The sequence below is a fragment of the Chrysemys picta genome, chromosome 3 (genome assembly GCF_011386835.1).
Source record: "Chrysemys picta bellii isolate R12L10 chromosome 3, ASM1138683v2, whole genome shotgun sequence".
NCBI classification, from domain to species: domain Eukaryota; kingdom Metazoa; phylum Chordata; order Testudines; family Emydidae; genus Chrysemys; species Chrysemys picta.
Window position 1 is genome coordinate 140,881,695 of NC_088793.1, and position 22,603 is coordinate 140,904,297.

The 22,603-nt window shown below is 44.1% G+C and overlaps 1 protein-coding gene across 11 annotated transcripts in view; it reads right to left on the bottom strand.

Moving 5' to 3' along the window:
• SMYD3 (SET and MYND domain containing 3) overlaps window positions 1–22,603 on the bottom strand; it is a 635,613-nt gene that overhangs the window by 47,909 nt on the left and 565,101 nt on the right. The window contains exon 11 of one of the 11 annotated variants that reach the window (XM_065589167.1): window positions 8,402–12,376. The exons of the other annotated variants lie outside the window; for them this stretch is intronic. Coding sequence (XP_065445239.1) covers window positions 12,352–12,376 — 25 coding nt within the window. The 3' untranslated portion in view covers window positions 8,402–12,351. Of the gene's footprint in view, window positions 1–8,401; window positions 12,377–22,603 lie in introns of those variants that run through there. 11 annotated transcript variants of the gene reach the window in all.

The following is a 22,603-nucleotide window of genomic DNA, read 5'->3' on the forward strand; positions in this document are numbered from 1 at the left end:
TACCCCTCTGGCTGTGGGTGGAATGGAGGCAGGGGTTTGCCATATGGTAGTGGCATTAGCCTGAATCGTCCAAATCAATGGTAATGCCACCCGGGATGGGGCATCAGCCGACAGGATGCTCACCACCGGGTCCTGCACCTCTACTATCTCCTCTGCCTGGAGGTCCATATTACGCGCCACCCTACGTAATAGGTCCTGGTGGGCACAAAGATCTATTGGGGGCGGGCCCGAGGCTGTTGTGCCCGCCACCGCTTCATCCGGGGAAGATGAGGAGGATGCCTCCAGGGGCAAGGGGTCTAAAGGGGGGTCCTGTTCTAAGGGTCCCTGAAGCGGAGGATCCCCTGCCCCGGGGTCCATGGCCTGAGGTGGTGTAGGCACGGGGGCCTCCATGCCCCGCGGGGGCGGGAGATGGTGGCTTCCGGGACTCTGGGTTCAGAGCGTGCCGAGCGAGAGGCTGATGGTGGAGCCCCTTGCGCCTGGTGATACGCCCACAGGGTCCAGAAAGACCAATGCGTAGGGTCCTGCGCAGGGTCCTCTGTCCCCTCCTGCCAGTGCCCCAAGTCAGCGGCAGCCTGACCCTGAGGAGGGTATGCTGATCGCGAAGCCCCATCGGAGGAGCGAGACGCTGATCTCGAAGGCCAAAGTGGTGCCGAATGTGGCTGAATGGGCTCGGTGTGATACGGTGCCGATTGGTGCCGGTCCATAGGCGATCGATCCCTGCGCGGTGCTGGTGAGCGGTACCGTGATCGGGATCGGTACCACTGGCCATGTCGGTGCCGAGACCCGGATCTGGACCAAGACGAGGATGACCGCCTGTAGACGTGGTACCGGGAGCGGACCCTTGAACTGGAGCGGCACTCGTACTGGTGCAGAGAACTACGTCGTGACTCTGATCGGTACCGATGATCCTGACGGTGCCGAGACATAGATCGGTGCCATGAAGAGGACCTAGGCCGCGAGTACAACTGGTGGCGGGGTGAAAGTCAGCGCCGGAACTGCGAGCGGCATCGGGACCTGCTCCGAGACCTGGAGTGGTGCCACGAGTCCATGCTCGGAGACGGCGGGCGTACCAGGGCAGGCTTGCCCCTGGATTGCACTGTGCGAGGAGCGGGCGGTGCCGCGGGTTGAGATGGCGCCAGCTCCGTGAGCACGATAAGGTCTTTTGCCATCGCAAAGGTCTCCGGAGTCGACGGGAGACAGGGCTCCACCACTGATCGAGGTGGTGAGCCAGTCCGCATCGGACTCAACGGCCCCGGTGCCGGAGTCAACGGTGTAGCTGATATCTGCGACTTCTGGCGCTCTAAAGTCGGACGCGGCTCTACCACTGTTACTGGGGGAGCCGGCGTCTGCAGGACAGCAGTCCCCTGCGTCTTGCGGAATTTCTTATGCCCCGGAGCCCTTGTGGCAGGAGCGGTGCCGAAGGAGGCCGGTGCCGTGAGGCCTTATCCGCGTCTGCTCACGGTGTAGTACCGGTCGGTGCCGCAGGGGCGCTGCGCACTGAGGCGCTCGGTGCCGGAACTTGGCGCGCCGAGGGAGGATCTGGGCGAAGTGCCGCCTCCATGAGGAGCTGCCTAAGCCTAAAGTCCCGCTCCTTTTTGCTCCTCGGTCTGAAAGCCTTACATATCTTGCACTTATCTGTCTGGTGGGACTCTCCTAGACACGAGTCGTGCGGATCTCCCGTTGGCATAGGCTTAGCACAGGACGCGCACGGCTTAAAGCCAGGAGCCTTGGGCATGAGCCCGGCTATGCACCAGGGGGAAAGGAGGGAGAAGAAGTCCCCTTAACCCCCGCTAACTATTTACAACTATTTAACAATGAACAGGAATAACTATCTAAAGACTATACAACAACTATAACTACAACTATCTACAAGAATTGACAGGATAAGCTAGGGAGAGTGGAAAACAGCTATGCCGCGCTCCACAGTTCCAACGACCGTCAGGGGCGGTAAGAAGGAACTGAGGGGGCACTGGGTCGGCTGGGGTATATATCCAGCGCCATGAAGGCGGCACTCCAGGGGGCTCCACAGCCGACCCACCGGGTGTTGCTAGGGTAGAAAATTTCTCAGACGATCGTGCATGCGGCGCGCGCACACCTAATCGGAATCGATATGAGCAAGCACTCGAAGAAGAATGTAAGTTTGGCTAGATTGCTGATCCAGCATGGTTTTTACACTGCAATCATCACATCATAGTACCTGAGTTGCAGCATACAAAACTATAATGATCCTCTGAGCAGTCTACAAATAGAACTGAATTTCCTCTCCCTCTTTCCAGAAGAAACATGAATTTTCAGGAACTTCACTTCACTGGCCTCGTCCTTCACAGCTTTCTCTTTAGTCCTCCCCATCCGAGAGCACATTAACACTTTGTTCTTTCCATGTGTTTCTCATATGGGAAGGCTAAGGCAAAGAGGTAGTCCTTGTGGTCTGGTGGAGAGGGGTTTCATAGCTGTGGGCCAGCTGACTATCTTCATAGTAAGAACATTATTCAATGGATCACTTCACTTCACACGGTACAAAACAACTGAGGATAGAGTGGAGTGTGAGGGAATGTTTGCCTACTTGTACCTTTAGGAAGGAAAGAGTAATAAAGAAGAAAGATGGAGGAGAAAAGGATGTTTGTGAGGTTTTGCCTCATTGCCAGAAAAAAAGGGTCTGTTTTTACCATGGAACAATTAATACTTGTTAGCTATCCCACTGTAGCCGCCCCAACCCCCTTTTTTTCAGTGAAGATATAGCTTCAGAGCAGGTTTGGCTTCATTAGAAATCAATATACAAAGGTGCAGCATCCAACCTATTTTAACATACATGTACATACCAGAGCTTTCCTTGGCCCTAGCCCTAGCCCAAATAAAGAAATATCCTTAGCCCTCACTTAATACTCCCACACAGACTCTAAATAAAGTACCTGAACAGGCACAAAATAAGAGACTTTAACTCACAGCATCTTTCAGCCAGCACACTTTCTCTAGGGTCAGTGCCACAGCTCTTTCTCAGTCTTTGGACTGACCCTAAGACATACAGGAAGCAGAGAGGAGATAGGAGAGGGACATACCACACAAACGCTGTTAGCAGAGTTAACACTCTATTAACTTAGGAAGACTCAACAGAGAGTGAAGTTGCTTTGACTATTTTCTTCTGGACTCAGCTACATGAGCTGTCCTGGCCAGGAGTGCTATTAAAACTCACTGGTTCACTGACGAGCTGTATGAGATACAGCATTTGAATAGGAGGCTGCAGCATCGTTTGTGGGTGTCCCTCCTGGAATCTGATCAGGTACGATGAGTCTATGTGCGCATATTTATGTGGGGCGGCAAGGGCCAAGATTGCTTCTCAAAACTATTTTTTTCACAAAAGCAAAGACCCATCCAATATAATTGGTTTGAGCTAAGCACAGTCTGGCTAATGTAAATTATTTGGAGTCTGAGAGAATGAGACTTGCTTGCTGTGATAAGCTCTCTTCTCTTCTTTGGTATGACAATATAAATCAGATCGGGAGAGGGTTGGCCCCCAATGCTGTAAAAGCGCCAGAGTGAGACATTAGAGATTAGTTGAAGTAAAATGTTCCATTTTATTACCATAACTTTAGAAATCAATACTATATCCAGAGAGCATCACTAAGCCAGAATCATACATTTTCATCTGAAATCATAGCGCACACTAGAGTTTTTGAAAGAAGCACTTTTACTTGTCTCATTGTGCCATGCCACACTACTATGTGCGGCCTCTCCAATGTCCTACTGAGATGAAAAGTAAGAATGAAAGGCAACTAAAGAAGGACTAACATTTAAAAAGCACACACTTATTTATGGATAAGATATGTTCTATCAATGCACTAGTTATCCAACTTGAAAGTTCAGCAGACATTGGATGTCCCCTGGAAGCAAGTGATTTTGAAGATGCATTTCACACGTACAAATGTGTATAAAGCCCACATATGCATGCTGTAATTATCATCATACAGACAGACTGCAAAATAAAAAACCTGTTATGCTTATACTGTCTGTTTTTCCTGACAGGTTTGAAATGTTGACAATCTTTAGTTTATTAATAGCACAATATTATTGTTTTCTTTAAAAATGAAGCACTGAGAAGCCATGACTCGCTAGTGTTTTGAAATCCATCTGATTGGTGGTTACAAGGAGGTTAATACTAGTATTGTCTATGTTATGATTCTGCTCCTCATCTCATGTGGCTTTTTTATATACAATATAAATACACTCCTGGTACTCACTAGCGAACAACAAAATTAGAACACTGACAGACTGAGAAATGCTGTTTCAGAGGATGGAAACAATAGCCTATGGAGCTCAAATACTTGAGTAGTTACATCAGAGAATAATAAAAAATATTTTTCCTGATCTAGCATTATTTGCAGTGTCCTGGATGACTAATCAAAGAAGCATTGGTATTAAATCAGTTAGAACAATTGAAACCTAGCACAATGTGTCAGGAGTAGATGAATTTAACCTTGCAGTATTCAAGGAATGGAAATGATACCCTGGGGCATATAAGAGAAGAACATGGATAGTAATTATCTAAAAGGAGATAACCAGCATGGATTTAGAAGGGCAAGCGCCTGCCTAACTAATCTACTTGACCTTTACCATGAGGCTAAAGACAAGGTTGATAATGGCTCTGCATATAAAACAGTTTATTTGTATTTTCAGGAGGTCACACTGATATACAGGAAATAGAGGGAAGGGAGAGAGATCTGAAAGTGGAAACATATCTGGTTTAAAAAAACCTCTGAAAACTCATACTCACAAAGGACCCTATGAAAGGCTATGTCATCCAATGTAATATAGTTGTGTAGGGAGAACAGGTGCAATAAAATCACGGTAGTATAAAAACACCTCAGGGTTGCCTCAGAGCGAGGTGAGTGCAAAGCAATGCAACCAGCAGTCAGCGGGCCTGGTTTTAGTGAGAATGGAAGGTCTAAGAAAGTTTGCCTAAGTGTAGGAAAAGTTTTTATGCCCACAGGGGATCCAACATGCTCTAACATACTAATTAGCTGTGGTATGGCAAATGCCTGTTATGGTAACCAAAGAGATAATGCAAGGCAGCAGATAACATTAATGCATGGATAGTGGGAGTACAAAAATGGTGTTGAGAGTAAAATGTCGCGTGCAACTCACCATCAAGGAAAAAAGGATAATGGAATCATTTTAGCTAGAGACTGAAAACCTCCATTACAAGTCCATCATCCTGCCAGAGCCAGATCATTCCTTACAGCATTTATTCTAGTCTTCTTTTTTTGCTACCCCTGTCAGAACGCCCTTTCTGCAGTGGAACTGCAGCGGTTTTCCTAGGTCAGGATAACCTGCAGTCACAGAGGATGGGGGACATCTTGGCCCATAGTGAAGAGTCTGACCCATACCCACTGAAGTCAATGGGAGTCTTTCCATTGACTATAATGTTTTCTTGGCTCAGGCCCCTAGTGAAGTTTCACTTAACCATAATTGAATTCCACCATGGTAGGAACATTCATCACCAGTTCTTCCCACTTCTGCTTTGCCTAAGTAGAGGAGGAGGGGGAGGAGATAAGAAGTTGCTACCCCCAGGGGAGGCAGGATAAAGAATATTCTCTGGCCTGGGGTACAGCAACAGCAATTTCTGAAAGGAGGATTAAGGGTGGCAATAGTAACCTATCCTCAGAAATGAAGAGAGGAGAAGAGTCATTCGGGTCTTCTGTTCACTCCTGCCCCAAGGAGGCTGGCTGAAGGCAAAGGGCTCCTCTGAGATAAGGCAGCCACTGTGACATTCGTTTTTGGGTTAGATTGTCCAGTCATTAGTCAGAGCAATAGCTCATTATAACAACTTGGAAAATTACCCTACCTCTACTCTGCCACCAAATTTAGCTCACCTGGCACCCTGATCACATCCTTACCCAGCTGAATGGGAAGAAAAGTGGAGGAAACAGGTTAGATAGCCATCGAGTAAGCTGAACCTGGGAGGAACCAGAACCTGGGAGAAGAGCCTAGGAAGGAGGAGAGAAGAGGGAAGGGCATGAGCTGTTCCAGAGTTGCCCCGTATTGAGCCACCATGACAGAAAATGGAGACTGCCATGGTAGAAGCTGGCGCACACTGCCTGGGAGAAGTGCTGGTATTTCATATGGCATGATTTGAGAGTTTTTCTCTGTGGTCTTGTTTGCACATACCTCGTTCTTCCCTGAAGAGTCACTGTCACATAACTCTATGTTCCTCTAGTGAACTGATAATATCTATAGCCAACTCTCCTCCACATATTCGCAGTTCTCCTGCTCCACCCTCAGGGGCAGTTCGGCTACTGAAATATACCAGCATCCAGCTGTTTGATCAGAGCAGACAAAGGGAAGAGATGGTGTGACATGCACACATGCAACCCTGTGAACCAAAACCACCACCACTAGCTCAATGTTAGATTTAGCAGCCTTGAGAGAGGGTCCCTTTATAGTAGTCATCTTGCTCACAAGTTTACAAAGGAATTATGAATGGTTGGACTTTGACTCTAATCACTGTTTGTAATGGGTCCAGCACAAACACATCACATCACCATCCTTCCAATTTTTTGTTTCAGAATTCATTCTACATATTGTGTGTTTTAAGGCTGCTACAGGAAGCCAGGAATCATTCTAAAAGTACTGAAATATAGAGGTATCCACGGTAAGCACCCGGAAAAGAGGTAAAGTGAAACTTATATTCATAAGCAAATAAATGTCTTTGAAAAGACATTCATCCATAAGCGTAAATGCTCTGTATTTATAAAAGAAAAAACAACCTCTTAAAATTGTTATGTGTTTGATCATCCAAACAGGATCAGGAAATACATATATACTGCATATTCCTAGTCTGGAAATACATACATACTAAATCATTTTTCTCCTAAACTTAGAAGGGTGGCAGAGCATACAACTTTCTGATCTTTATTTTCAAGTAAAGCTGGTTAAACATTTGTTTGTATTTTGAATGAATTCACCTTGTCCCTGATTGTTCTCCTTTTGTGTTCTCCCACCACGATGACTTGAGTTTTACTGACACAGTGTTTGCAGTAAGCAAATTTCAAGGTCACATGGACTCCATTTTAAGGCCCAGATCCTGCAGTTAAATCCATGAGCGAGAACCTCCACATGCAGCCCACATGCAAGGCTGGGCCTGAGCTCATGCAGCCAATTGCAGAATTGGAGTTGAAATTTTTTAAATGCAAGCATTTGCACAGGAAGTGCTCTGATGTTTATCCAGTGTGGGAGCAGAAACATGTGGGAGCATGCAACTCACCCAAGCAATGAACTAAGCAACATAGTTTGGACTTCAAACATTCATGATGAATTCATAGAGCAAAACATTGTGAAAGATATAAACTCCATTAATAAATGAAGATGAGCAAACTGTAATCTGTTCATGGATATTCTGAGAGCAAAGAAGAGAGAACTCTGGCTAATAAATTATTTGTTATTATTTGCTCAGCTCTAGCAAACTGTAAGAGAACTTCTGCCCCGCTCCTACTAATATTCACGCATGTGAGCAACTCAATGCGCCTGAGTCATCCCGTTCAAAGGAGTTTTGCTTGATTTGCAGCACTGTTAACTGCTGTGATCTCATTCCTAGTAATACTGTTTTCAAAACTTTTACATTTGGAAACTACAGAATGCAAGATGATGATGATGATGCCCATTGATATGCAAGAAAGTTGACTTTGCAAGCGATACTAATGGGCCTTAAAAAACATTTGGCTGATTTTCTTCTCATGTTGACGTAAATGAGGAATAAATTAGTTCACGCTTTCCCTCTTCCCCCTTTACATTTCTCACATTGCTTCCTCTCACTTTTTGGAGGAGCTCCCGAAAAACATTCACAAAGCCACCTCATTACCCTTCCTCCAAATCCCTCCTTAAAACTCTCCTTTGTCATGATGCTTACAAAAAACTTAACAACCATTATGTTGCTGGTGTACCAAGACCACTGCCTAATACTGTCTCATTGTTTCCTTGTACACCCCCATCTGTCTTTCTGTATCCATCTTCTATCTCTTGTCTTTTACTTAGATTGTAAGCTCTTGGGGCACGGATCATCTTTTTGTTCTCTGTTTGTTGGGTCCTGGTCCATGATGATTGGGGCTACTACATGCTTCCATAATCCAAATAATAAGTATTAATAACGTCATTGAAGTTATACTAGTGTGAAACCAGCATATGTAAGAGGAGAATCACATTCCTTGTGTGCAGAAATTCTGCTTATAGGCTGAATTTGTTCAGCTCATCTCTAAAGTTTAGACAAGGAATCTTGGTGATTTTTTACCATTCAGCCAACAAGATAGCTTGTTTAATAAGAAAGTACCCTAAGCCTCTTGTGCACAGCACCTTACAATGGAATTACTTATCACAACTATCATGAGGGATTGTTAGGGAGACAACGTCAGTGAGGTAATATCTTTTATTGAATCAACTTCTGTTGTGAAAAGTTTTGGAGCCACACAGAGCTCCTTCAGGTCTGGGAAAGGTACTCAGAGCATCACAGCTAAATGCAAGGTGGAACAGATTGTTTAGCATAAGTAGTCAGCACATATTCTAAGGGGCCATTCAAGGTAGAGGTGGCCCATTAACACCTTTGCAGTCATTGACAAAAAAGAGGGGACTAGTGGGTCACAGATTGTTGTAATAAGCCTTACATTCAGTGTCTCTCTTCATTCCATTGTTGTATGTCACCAAGTATTAAGGGGCCATTAAGAAAAAACAGGATAAGACTGAGCACTGGTATCTTAGGCCCTAAGGTTTTGTAGTTTTGAAAGCTCTGCAGTCTGTAAATGTACAGTACACATATGGTACATATCTGTGGCCAACTTTTGCATATGCTTGTGTGTTTTTGGATGGTACTTCAGGGAACCCTGTGGCTTACAAAAGGCAACATTTTAAATGTAAAGAAGGAAAACAGATCTCCTGAGAGCTTGTTGCTTCCTGGCTGGCTTTTCAAGTGGGAAAAAGGCAAGACAAAGTTCTGCAGAGCATACTTCTTTAATAACACTTTTCTGCAATAATGTATTTTTTTATTAGACGCACAATGCCAGATGCAGCCTGCAGGAAGAGGATGCATCTCCAAAAGAAATCTCTTGACCAAAATCACTGCTGACCTATATATATATATATATCAGTATAAGTGACAGGTCAGCTGTAAATTAGGTCAGAAGATTGCCATTTGCAACCACGTATGCCTAAGTAAGGTAACTTTTGCCAACTTAGTGATGTGCAAATTGGTGTGCAAAATTAGAATAATTTGCATGTTAAGCGAGAGACAAAGGATGAAGCAACCAACATCAAGATAAGATAAAGCAGCCCTCAGTTCTTAAAACTATGCTGCACCATCCTCCAACATCTCTGAGGCCAAATGCAACTCTGCTGTAAGCAGGCACATATCTGATATTCACCTGCTTATGCTAGAGGCTGAACTGCATTCCCACAGAACATCTAAGGGCACGTCTTCAGTGGCAGCACTTTAACGTGGCTTGTGTAGTCACAGCATAGCGCTCCCAGCGCTCTAAAAAAAACACCTCCACAAGAGGAATAGCTACCAGCCCTGGGAGCGCAGTTCCCGGTGCTGGTGCACTGTCTAACACTGCCACGTTACAGCGCTGAAACTTGCAGCGCTCAGGGGGGGTGTTTTTTCACCCCCCTGAGCGAGAAAGTTGCAGCGCTGTAAAGTGCCAGTGTAAACAAGCCCTAAAAGGTGTAAGTTACACTCATTCCACACATTGACTATGTGCCAAATTAGTCCAAGTTACAGGGACTGTAACTTGTTACTGCTTTCTGATTGACCAACAAGCCAAGGAGCCTCTCACCCTCTGCAGTGAATATCAGGAGTAACTTCTCTGAAGCCAGTGGAAGTCCATGGGTGTAAAACTGCTATGAGAAGAGGATCAGTAACCACGGTGTAAATTAATTACACCACCATGTTATCACTGAATTTGGCACAGTCTTTTGGTGGTTTTTGGCACTACCTGTTAATTTGTGCATCTGATATAGACAGAGCACTGAGACAGAGTTTCTCAGAGAAAAAAAAGTTTGTGATAAGTTTTATGCAAGTACAGGAATATGAGCATGCTAAGGACTGCCATTTGGAAAAGGATCATAACTTCTGATAACCTCCTGTAGTGCACAGTGTGCTTTTGAAGCAGAGAAAAATAATAAGTTTGGACAGTTTTAAGATAATTAATTATTTATAAGTTCTCTTTCCATTTCCGTGATCTCTCAGCTTAGTATCTTTCTCCTTGCTACGGCTAGCCTAGAGAGATAATGAGGAAAAAAGACTTGATGGGGTGCTTTTTTTGCATTGTCCAGAATCCCTTTGCTTGTTCCAACTATAAAGTACATTCTGATGCTGCCTAAGGAAATCTTAACTCTACATTTTGTATCATTGTTTCATATGGGTTACACAGTATAAAATTTTTTAATCTCCATGAGGCTATAAAAAACAGATGTCTTCACCCATAATGAGTAACATTGAATTTAAAAGTGTGGCTATGCTAATATTAAAGAGCAGATCATGCCTCATGGACCACATGGAGAATTGGAAATATCTGTCAATACATTACAATACATTACAGAGGCTGCTGTAGAAACCAAAGATGCTCATGTCACTCAGCAATGGCGTTTTACCTGTGTAAAACCAGTGTAAGGAAGGAAAATCAAGCCCTGATTCTATAAAACTGTCCTTATGGATAAAGAACAAATGGATAAAGTACACCAGACACTTCAATATGACTCATCAGTAACGAGTGAAATTCTGGCCCTACTGAACTCAATGGAAGTTTTGCCATTAATTACAATAGGGCGAGGATCTCACCTGATGTTTTTCAAAGTTTTCACTTAGATATTAAGTGGACGATCTTGCTTAAACTGGCAATATAAAGAATTTCTGATTTAGTCCGGCCTCGGTATCGCAAAGGGTCTCTGAAGACAGGCATACTATGTACAGCAATATTTTCACACAAAGGGATCAGATAAAGATGAAGCTGTAGCTTTATCTCCAAATTTCCCTTGTTTTTAAAATCAGGCCCTCGTGACCTTTTTTATTACATGGATTTTAATAAGAAGCAATTGGGTAGGATAAAAACCATCAAGGAAAGCAAAATATTCCACAGACACTGGGTAAATTCTATAAATCCAGTGCAATACAAATCAAACTATTACCTATTTTCCATTGGCAATAGCTGTGAGCAGTCATGTCAATAAAAGTACAGAGATGACCTTTGATGACATTGTTTCAAAGAGGAATAGGCACGGATCTGAGAATAAGTGAGAATTTGGATTTGGGACCTATCACCCTCAGAACTGGGATTAACCTTCCCTGGCTGCTTGTGCTTGCTCTCCTTCTCTACACCCACCTCTTCCCGTACAGTGGGGAGTGGGTGGAAAGGGGGTTTCTTCTCCCTCTACAGAGGTGACAATGAGGTGAGCAGTGGAACAATATAATAAAAAATAATCTTTAACTGAAATGTCAATAATTCATTTGAAGCTATTGCCATAGCAAGCACGTACTGGGTCTTTAGTGGCATACTATCTCTATGCACCTTAACATGCTATTCTGTTTGCCTGATTTGGGTAGTAAGAATATTATACATGATGCAGAATTCCAGAGCAAGAATTGTTTGAGTCATAGTGTTTTGTATTTAACAGCCCTACAGTCTAAACTATGCTTATGGCAAATGTGTGTAGCTAATTTTTATATATGCTTGAAGAGGACCAAACTTTATAGTATCTTTTAATAATTACAGTCGTCCCAGGACATTATTCACAAACACACTAAAGCATATGCAAAAGTTGGCTCAATACAACTACATCATGTTGTGTACATAAAATGCATTGACTTAAGGGTTTTTAGAAAAATCAATATATCCCTCTTTCCACAGTACACACAATTCAAACAAATACAATTATATATGCTGACATGCTATTCCATGCTATGACAATATGTAGTATTTCTTATTACACAAGTCCCCTGCAAATCTTTTGAAATCAACTATATGCTGTACTACGTGCAACGCAAGACATACTAAAAGTCCACATCCTCTTGGTTTCCAAAATGAAACATTTTGACCTTTGTCAGGTTACAAAATCAGCCTTCTCTGAATTGATTTTTTCTTCCATTAAATTACTGAACTGATTCAATTCAGTTTAAAAAAAACCAAGAAAGTAGAGATGTAGTTGCATCTTCAGTTAACAGCTTGACGCCGCTAGGACTCTGCAAGTGATGAAGTTGTCACCAGAGCTTTGCACGGGATAGGGGTCTGCCTGAGTGCATCACATTGCATCACGAATTTGTAAATGGCGGAACCCAGATGGTCTCCATTCAGGATGAAATGCCCAGGTCTCTCCTTTTCAGATACACCCCTTTGGAGAAGCCCTATCGATTCAACACATAATTAGAGACCCTTTCTATAGAATTCTATAATATAGTTAGAAAAAAAAACCTGTAGAATGGTCAGCCTTAAATTTAATCAGTGTATTGACTGATTTCTACAGAACCCCACCACATTGCTATAGAACCCTATTGGTTTAGGCTAGGATTTTAAAAGGAGCTTACTGGAGTTAGGTGCCCAATTCCCTTTGAAACTCTACTGAGATTTGGCCACCAAATTCCCTTCAGTTGCTTTGAAAAATCACATTCTGCACTGACATTTAATTCTTCAGGACACTTCCATAAAGGTACTGTACTTTCCCCCCAACTTTTAGTTTCAGAACCAAGATGGACACCTTTTAAAATACCCTCCCCCAATAAAGTCTTGTACATTATTAATGCTTTTTTTCCCAAAAGCAGAGCTTCTGATGCTTTACTGAGGATCCAAAAATCCATGTCCTTTGTTTATATAGGTTAAAACAAAGGCGCATCTAATGAAGCTGATACAGGCTGTGCACTTTCATGAATCAGTCTATTTTACAGGTTCCATCTGCTCTTAAATGCTTCCCAGCGAACAAACAATGTGTCACTATATTGCATATTTCCATTGCACTATCCCAAACACACTTAAGCTGCTGACAGATTAATGCTTAGTTCACTTGTGGCATACATTCTTGGGTTCTTACACATGTTCTTATAAGGAAATGGAACTCAATAAGCACTTAATCACAAGTTGGGGTAATGTTATTGTACTGAATACAATGCTCTAACTTTGTTTCAGATACAGACGAAGGTATCTCTATATAAGCCATTGCTGTCACTAGTGCCGCGCCAGGGACTCTGGAAATCGAATAGCTTTTGTAAACCTTGACTAAACAAAGCCAAGTGAAAATTTGCCAAAGGGTAGCTACTGGAGCCAGGAATGTCAAGGTGAGGAAAGTTCAGAAGTCACCACATGAACTGTCTGCTCCGTATACTGAAATGAGGTTTGTTTGGCCTAAACAGCATCTACTTTGTTCTAAACAACCCAATATAACTGGACCTCAATGGAGTGTGTACTAATATAATGATTGGGTGAATTATTGGGAGATTGATAAAACCATTGCCCTGAGCAATCTTCCCTGATGGGGATCACTTATCCAGTGAAAAGGCAACAACCACAGAAGCCTGCTGCATGTGGATATTGTGTGCAGCGTGAATACTTGCATTCATGCCCATTGAGACATGTTGTTCCACTGAACATTTTTCGACTAGATCCTCATCTGATGTAAAACGGCATTACTCCATTGAAATCAGTTTGTACCACCTGAGAAGCTGGCCTTTTGTATTAATTTGAAGTATTTCTTTAACTAAAGCACACTCCGCTTGTGAAATATTATTTTAGAAAAAAGTGAACTTGAGCAAGCAATAAATCATTTTCTGAGACATTTTCCTCTCCTTTCACATCACTTTTAATGTGATGAAAACCTAGGAAAGTTATTAACCAATTTTTTTGTCCTTTGGCATATTTTTTTTGCCACCATAATCAACTGTCTTTCATGTGTGAAATGAACTACATTTATATGCCACTGTTCCTCTATATACTCCGCTTCACTTGCCATACAAATCTCCTTCTAAAAGTGAAGCAAATTCTAGCCCCAAAGAATCTGAACAGACACATCAGAAACAATGCACTCTGCTCCAAAACCAGCCCATACTACATACTGAGACATATTCACCAATGGTGAAGTCCTGACCCCACCGAAATCAATGAGGATTTTGTCACTGACTTCAATGCACCAGGATTTCATCACAAAAGGACACTGACTTCCGTGGAGTTGCAACCATTGATTATAACAGCGACTTGGGCCCGGGGAATTTTCATATGGGGACATTACAAACTAACTGGTGTTAGAAAATACCTTTTCCCCACTCAGTTAATACAGACCATGTGCTTCATTTTAATATTGTCAAGAATTAGGCCATTGAATCCATCCAGAGATACATGGAACAAACTGATGTTGGGTGGTGATAAATATTAGGGTCAAATTGTGTTTTGGCCTCTTCTAAGGTATGTGAGGGACCAAAGGAAGCAATGAGTGGTACAGTGTCAAAAAGCTACGCACAATGAGAGTCCTAGTCACCACAAGTGGTAAGGGAGGAACAGGCTATGCCCTCTGCACCAGCTGATTGAGCCAGGTGGGTGCAGTGTGAAGCACACACTGCTCAAGAAGATGCAACAGCTGCCCTCTCCTATCCTCCTCAAAGTACCAGGAGATGTAGCTCCACCATGAAACTGGAGCTGGCTGGGCTCTGCATTGTCCCCAGCGTGGGGCAGGGACTTGAACGCACTACTGAGTCTATAATATTTTGAAAATCTCCATTTGTCTAGAAAACAACATACTTCCATTTAGTTCATAGTCTTGTCTATGCCTTATTCCACAGAAAGCAGCCTTGCACAACTTGCTAGCTAATGTGCACCTCTTGATAAATGTCCAGCATAGGGCTACCATACATCCGGATTTTCCCGGACATGTCCGGCTTTTTGTTCTTTAAATAGCCGTCTGGGGGGAGGGGGGGGAGATTTCTAAAAATCTAAAAATGTCCGGGATTTCCCCCCAGTCGGCTATTTATAGACCGAAAAGCGGTGGCCAAGCGCCACTCGGCAGCCAAAGCCCCTTCCGGCTCCCCCCATCCCCTGCAGCCTTAGCACGCCGCCCGGCCCTGCAGCTGTCCACCCCCTCCCCCAGCTCACTTCCCCCTCCTTCCCTCCCCTGAACGCTCCGCCCCCCTGCTCCTCCCCCTCCCCTGCGAATCAGATGTTCGCGGGAAGTCTGAAAACAAGCAGGGGCAGGTGGGCAGCAGCAGGTAAGCTGGGGCGGAGGGGGACGCGAGGAGGAGGGCTCTGAAGAGGCGCGGTGCGGCCCAGTCCGGCCCTCGCCGAGCGGTTCCCTCCGGCCCCGGCCAAGCGGCTCCGTCCCTGGCTGGCCCCAGCAGCTCCGGCCCAGCTTGGCTCGGGCCCCGGGGCACTGGCCCCGGCTGAGCGGCGCTAGCCCAGCACTCCCAGCCCAGGCCCCAGTGGCTCCGGCCCTGGCCCCAGTGGCTCCGGCTCGGCTTGGGCCCCGGGCACCGGCCGAGCACTGCTGGCCGCGGCAGCTCCGGCCCCAGAGGTTCTGGCCCGGCTCGGCTCGGGCCCCAGGGCGGCGGCCACGGTTCCAGCCGAGCGCACCGGCCCGACCCCGGCCGAGCACCTCCGGCCCGGCCACAAGCCCCGCGACCCTAGCTGGAGCTCTGGCCGGAGCGCAGCCCAATTCCTGAGCTCTTGCTAAAGCCAGCCCTGGTCAGGGGACGGGGGGGAGGGGAGGGTTGGATGGGTCAGGAGTTCGGGGGGCCTGTCAGGAGGGCAGGGGTGTGGAGAGGGGTTGGGACAGTCAGGGACAGGGAGCAAGGGGGGTTAGATGAGTCTGGGGTTCTGGGGGGGGCTGTCAGGGGGGCAGGGGTGTGGAGAGGGGTCGAGGCAGGCAGGGATCAGAGGGGGTTGGATGGGTCAGGAGTTCTGGGGGTCCTGTCAGGGGGCGGGGAGTGGTTGGATAGGGCATGGGAGTCCCAGGGGTCTGTCTGGGGGAGGGGGTGTGGATATGGGGCAGGGGTGTGGATAAGGGTCGGGGCAGTCAGGGGACAGGTAGGGTCCTAGGGGGGCAGTTAGGGTGGGGGGTTCTCAGGAGGGGGCAGTCAGGGGACAAGAAGCAGGGAGGCTTAGATAGGGGGTGGGGTCCTAGGGGGCAGTTAGTGGCAGGGGTCCCAGGAGGGGGCAGTCAGGGGACAAGGAGCAGGGGGGGTTGGGGTTTTTGAGGGGGGCAGTCAGGGGGTGGAAAGTGGGAGGGAGTGGATGGGGGCAGGGCAGGGGCGGGGCTAGAGCAGGGCCCCGATGTCCTCTTTTTTGATTGTGGAAATATGGTAACCCTAGTCCAGCACTGGTAGTGCTCACCTGTGCTGCAAACATGCCAACAAGACAATACACAGATCAACAGTGTGCAGACAGACAGCAATAGATAAGGGGAAGGGGAAGTATGCAGGATGTTATCTCACCTCAAGTACATCACAGGCTTTTCATCGGAAAATTCTGGCATGCTAAATGAGGAGAAGTAACTTAACTCAATGTGGTTTTACATTTTGAAATCCTTTGAAACATGCAAGGCCTACTAGACAACTACTGTACAATGGTAAGACAAGTGATCTAAGATAACTTATCTCTAACTATTCCTGAAAGCTAGCAACTAACATGTCATACATTCCCGTGGTCACAAGCTTCATGACCTTTTATAAGATCTCCTGGGAAACTGCACCATATTTCATAGGGTACAAGGCATATGTGATGGGCTGTCTTGTATGCTGCAATGTACAGTTGTTCCACAGTTATTGAGTAGGATCTGGCATGATTTACAGCAAAAATCTTACAAAAACATATTGTGCCGTTATCTGAAAGGAAATTATCTAAAAAAAAATTGTGGTAAATGTTGCAAATTCTCTTGGTAACTATAAAATTAATCTCCTAAATGGTTTTCCTTTTCATGAATGTGTGTGTTGAGCCTTTTGTTTCACAGTGGTCTAAGATATAATTCCATTTTTCAAAGTCTGCCAAGCATGCTTCTGCACTAACAGATTTTCTTTTCTTTTTTAATTTGGTTGAGAACAGATTGTCTATCGTGCTCCTACTTGTTGGCTGTCACTTTCACCAGTTACCTAGAGACTTGTGAAATGCTGACCAGCCTTACACGTACATTAAGTTTTCAGAGTGCATCATTCTTGGTAAAGTACTGGAATCAATATGGAAATATATTCATGATGGGATTGTAATGAGCATTCTTTGATCCTACAACTTTATCTTCACTTTTGGCAGCTTGTCGACCATATCTTCCAAGAGTGCATTAAACAGCTGGAGAAAGATGATTTTCCTCTTAGGCAAGTGTTGCAGTTGTGAAAGTATTTTGTTTTCTTTTTTTTTTCTTTTTTGCAGGGTCAGAGTGGAGAGAGGAGGAGGGGAGATGGAAGGATTTTTCTCTAGACCAAGAGTCTTTTTTTTCTCTCCCCTCCTTTTCTGATATTTTCATTTTTTTCTCTTCTTAGTTGATCTTTGATTTTCTATATTCTTTCTCTCCTCCTCCTCCCCTTTATTGGTCGCGTGTGTGATGGATTCTTCAGTTTTCTTCAATGATGTCTGTATTTCTCTGCTGTTTCCATTTACACTTTTTCATTGTTCCCTGGCAGCTTTGCCTATTTTTCCAGAGGTGATGTGATTTGTCTCTTTGTTATTTTTATTTTGGTGAGGTTTTTGTCAGGTCAGCTGGTCCTTTAGGCAGCCTACTTTCTACTTCCTTGTGCCTCTGCCTTTACATTTTCATCAGTCTCTTGTTGCTGGTGTTTTCACTATATATATATATCATTTGTTGTCCTTCTTTGATGTTCAGATGAGTTCTTGCTTTCCACCCCTGACTTTGTTATGTTGCTCCCTATTTACTGCTTCCTTCAAAGCCAAAGAACTGGTGGGGCTCCAGCTCCTGTGTCTTGCCTGATAATGAAATGGCAAACTGAGCCAGAGAAACAGTTTCTACTGTGCAAATCTTACTACATGCTCAGGGAACACTAGAACATTTAGGGAGGGAATTAAAACCCAGAAACCCCGAATTACCTACTTAACCAAGGAAATAGATTACTCAGGATTGGTAGAATCTCCTGGCTGAGTTCCAGGTTAGATTTATCTCACTCACTATCAGATATCTGCATTCTATCTCTTCCCCTCCTGATGCTTTCATTTCCTCCCTTTCCCACTGTTTTTTCCCTTCTGTCCTTTCAAATTGCAGTTCTTCTCTCACTTTGATGTCCAGGTTTCCACCTGCCTTTCACCCCAGCTCCCTGGGCAATTTCAACTTTCATCAGCACAATACCCCTGATTGCCAAACTTCTGGCCCTTCTGTTCTGGTCTCCAGAATGGACCAGTTATTTCACCCAGTGACTTGGTCACTCCCTTGATCTGACCCTTACCTGGAACTATTCTTTTTTACTTTTCCATCTCTAAATTCCCTTTCTCGGATTACCATCTTCCCATCACTCACTCTCTCCTTACCCATCTCATCCATCATACCATTCCAGACATTTACCTTTCCAATACCTTTGCTCCTCTTTCCTGCTGCTCCATTATCTCCGCCCCCCTTCCAATTCTGTCTCTCTTCCCGGCAACTTTACATGCACTCCACTTAGCATCATTGAAGAAATTCTAGTCCCCTGCCCCCCATGCAAGTTTGTTCTTTCCTGCTTTAACTTTGTACTTTCTCTTGCTAAGCTACTACAACTTTAAACCACAAGTTGAGAACTTCAATAGCTCAGACATAGGTCAGGGGTTTGTTACAGGAGTGGGTGGGTGAGATTCTGTGGCCTGCGTTGTGCAGGAGGTCAGACTAGAAGATCAGAATGGTCCCTTCTGACCTTAAAGTCTATGAGTCTATGAACTTCCTTCTCTCATCAGCTTCCACTCCTCCGCTACCAGAAAATCTTCATTACTTCTGACTCCCTTCTTGGAATTACTGCCAGCTCCCCATTCTTCACCTCCTCTATCCAAGATTTTGTCAACTTCTTCAAAGGAAAACTCGACACTATCTGACCACAACTGTCCTTCTCCTAACTCTCTGCCTACTGCACTTTCTTCTCACCTTAATACTTGTCTATGGCAACCGCTTACTCCATAGTCTGACTTCTCCTCTGTCTCTCTCTCTCTTCAACCCACCAGAAATAGTGCTGCTAAATTCATCTTATTTTCTACAGCCCTGACAGTGTCCCCTCCACCTCTCTTTGTATCTCTTCAGTGGCTTCTTTCACACAAAGTTCAAAGTTTCATCATCCCGACTGCTCCCTTCATCCTATCTCTGAATCCTGTCTTTAGATCACCTTGTAACACAACCCTTGTGCTTAGAACACTGCCTGCCATGAACTCTCTCATTCTCCTTAGCAAAACTCCTACAAACCCATCTATTCCACAAACCATTCCCGCTGTAAGGTTCAATAGCCACTCCGTACATTCTGCATTGTACATTACATCTGCTCATGTCTTTCTAGATTGATTTATCAGACCAGAGATTCTGTTGGCTATCTATTGTGCACAGTTATAGTAGTTAATCATTATTTACATTTTGGACATTTTGTCTCCTTTTATGGATGCCTGCATACAAGTAGGCTCATGCAAAGAGCTCTAATCAGTATTATTTGATTAATATTTCTAGTACAACAAATGATTACTCTAATTACAATACAGAGACCTCCAACTCATCCTTCTTAACTGCAACAAAAGAAAACACTGCAGCTCTTAAAAGGAAGAAGGTAGATTGGGATTACGATCTCTATTCTGAAGAAGTCCTGAAGTCCTAAATGGCCTACCTGAAAGAGGTCCTACAATGGAAAGCATCTAAAGACATATTGAGACTGTAAATGACATACAGCCCAATTCTTCCCATAATTACAGCCTGAAATCCTATGCAAGCATTACACTGGAAGTGGAGAAAAGTGTACACCTGTGGCTGTGTCAGAGAAAAATGTGTCTCTGCAAGCCTCTGTGATCTAGTTAAGAAAAAGTTCCATTCAAAAAATTAGTTATTTAGAACTGGACTACAAATCACTAGCCACCAATAACAGAATCAGGATTCAAATAGCTCCTGATACATCTCTCACCTGAAATTGGGGAAGAATAGGAAGAGTCTAATGTCTAAAGTGCTAAACAGAGACACACAGAAAGTAAACAATGAGCCAGAAAACCTGTTTCCTAGGAGGATATGTGGTTATCATTGATCAGGACATAGATACTTAGGCAGTGACTATCAACTTACTTCATATAAACCACTAAACAGGCATCAGATTGGTAACTTTCGGTCACCAGTAACCTGGGGTGAGTTTGTTCTGGTGCCTTACATCCTGAAAGCTCTGCATCATTCTACCAGTTCTGAGCCAATTCAGGCCCTCTCTTTTCTTACCTTTCAGCCTCACCTATCCTGCTTTATTGTGTTTATGGCAACTGCTCAAATGCTCTAATCAGGATCAGTACCCAGGGCACTGCACATTCACATAGGTAGATGCAGCCCCTGCCTGAAAAGCTTGTAATTTAATTGCTCGTTTATCTTTTATCAATCCAACGAAATCATTCCTGAGTCTCAGTTCAAGTTCTAGTCATGACTTCATTCACAAATACCCTTAATGTTGGGTCTATTTTTTCACATTTATTAACTCCAGCCCCAAAGTGATCAATTACATCACGAAGGAATTTACCATATGCATGTCTCAATTCTTGTGTTTTCTGAATTTTTCGATGGAATGAAAGCACACCCTCTGTGCATGCCTTTCCCCACAGACTGTATTATTTTAGGCAGTTTTTCATTCATTAATTTTTTGTTATAGTTTTCCGCGTCTCTTCTTCCAGTGAGCATTTGGCTCTAAATATCAGATATACGCATATGTTGCCATTTTGTACAAACCATAAATAAGAGAGAAACGCTGGATATTATTCTCCCTTTGTCTCTTACAGTCTTTGTTTTTTACCTTCACAATTATTTGTTCTAATCTAGGGTGAACAGAGAGGTATGTTATGTTTACTCCAGAGGTTATAAGATCAAGACAATACCACTGAACTTTGTTCACTGAACTATCAATATGTTCACATATTCTCCAGTCCATCACAACTCTCTTTGGAACCTCCCACATTCACAAGATGCCCATTGGCTGCTAGACTTAAACCCTTAAGCACCAGCATCCCCTAGTGGTGCTATGTATCTCAACAGTTTGCTTCATTGCAGTATTCTTGGAGGATTGACTTTTAGTAGAAAGTACAGGCAGTGCGCCTCTTAATTCCATGTTATACTGGGGAATCTATGCCTTTCAGCTACAAATCCTGTAGACTACATCAAGAGTAGTTTTATTTTAACTGTCTTTAGCCACTGCATCTATCACACACTTATTACAAAAGACACATACATCAAAGTGCAGGGCTTATTTGTAAGGCACATTAAATGAAGAGAAAAATCAATCAAATAAAAAAATGACATTTTTATCATGGAGCCTTCCTGGAGGCTTTAAAAGAAAAGATAAACTCAGTGACTATTTCTAGAGCAGTATGTTCCAAAGCTACTGACTTCTACTCAGCTTTTTACATAAAGATGGTTTGTGGAGAAGAAATTGTATTAATCATAAATGTATTCATCTGTCTGCTGATTTAGTTGAGATATTTAAAGACCAGGATCTGGCAAACTTGCTAGATGAGAATTCTAAATGAGATGTATCTGCTCTACATTTCATTAATACTTCATGAAAATTCAACAATCTGTTCAGAAAATATTCTGAGTCCTGCTGTGCTCTGCTCTATGCACAAGTGTCTCTTGTTTGTGTGCATAGACTCAGTGGCAGTTTAAGGCGATATTCTCCAGTCCAGCTTTGAAGTAACAGCTCTCTCTTTAGACAGACTTGAAATCCAATTGAAATCCTCTCTCCTCATTCCCCACAAAGACTGAATCACTGGCCTTGGGACAAAAGGTATTTGCTCCCCTCAACCCTGAGACTGTACAGCCCTGAGTCTGCAATAACCCCTAATGCTGCTGCCTAGGGGACAATGGATTGTTGACCAAGATAGCAGCAGGTAGGGTGACCAGAGGAGAGGAATATTGGGACACATGGGGGGGAGGGTGTCCGCTGGCGGAGAGGGAAAAAAAAAGAAAGCCGAGTGCTGCCAGCGGAGTGAAATATCGGGACACGGGACAAACACCTAAATATCGGGACAGTCCTGATTTTATCAGGACTTCTGGTCACCCTAGCAGCAGGTCCATCTGCAGGGAATGGGACCTTAAAGTTAAGCACATGATTAAGTGCTGACTGTGATGAATAGGGACGAACATAAGTATGTGTGTAAGTGCTTTGCTGATTCAGGGCCTCTGCAACAGAACCTGCAGCCCTCTCCAGATTCAGAGGGGGGAACAAGATTTTACCCTGCGTATCTTGCATCTTAAGTCCAATATGTCCGTGCCGTAACCTAACTTCTGCCACATTTAGCTATAGCCAATGTCATGTAGCAGATTTTTATACCAGGTGCTTATTGGCACTGCTTATGCATACTTCCAGTATTTGTCTGGAGTTAATTACGGGACGCTTGAGGTAGACGGAGCATATGTGATTTGATTGTAGTTATGGGCCAAATCCTGAGGTCCTTTCTCAGATTTAATTTAG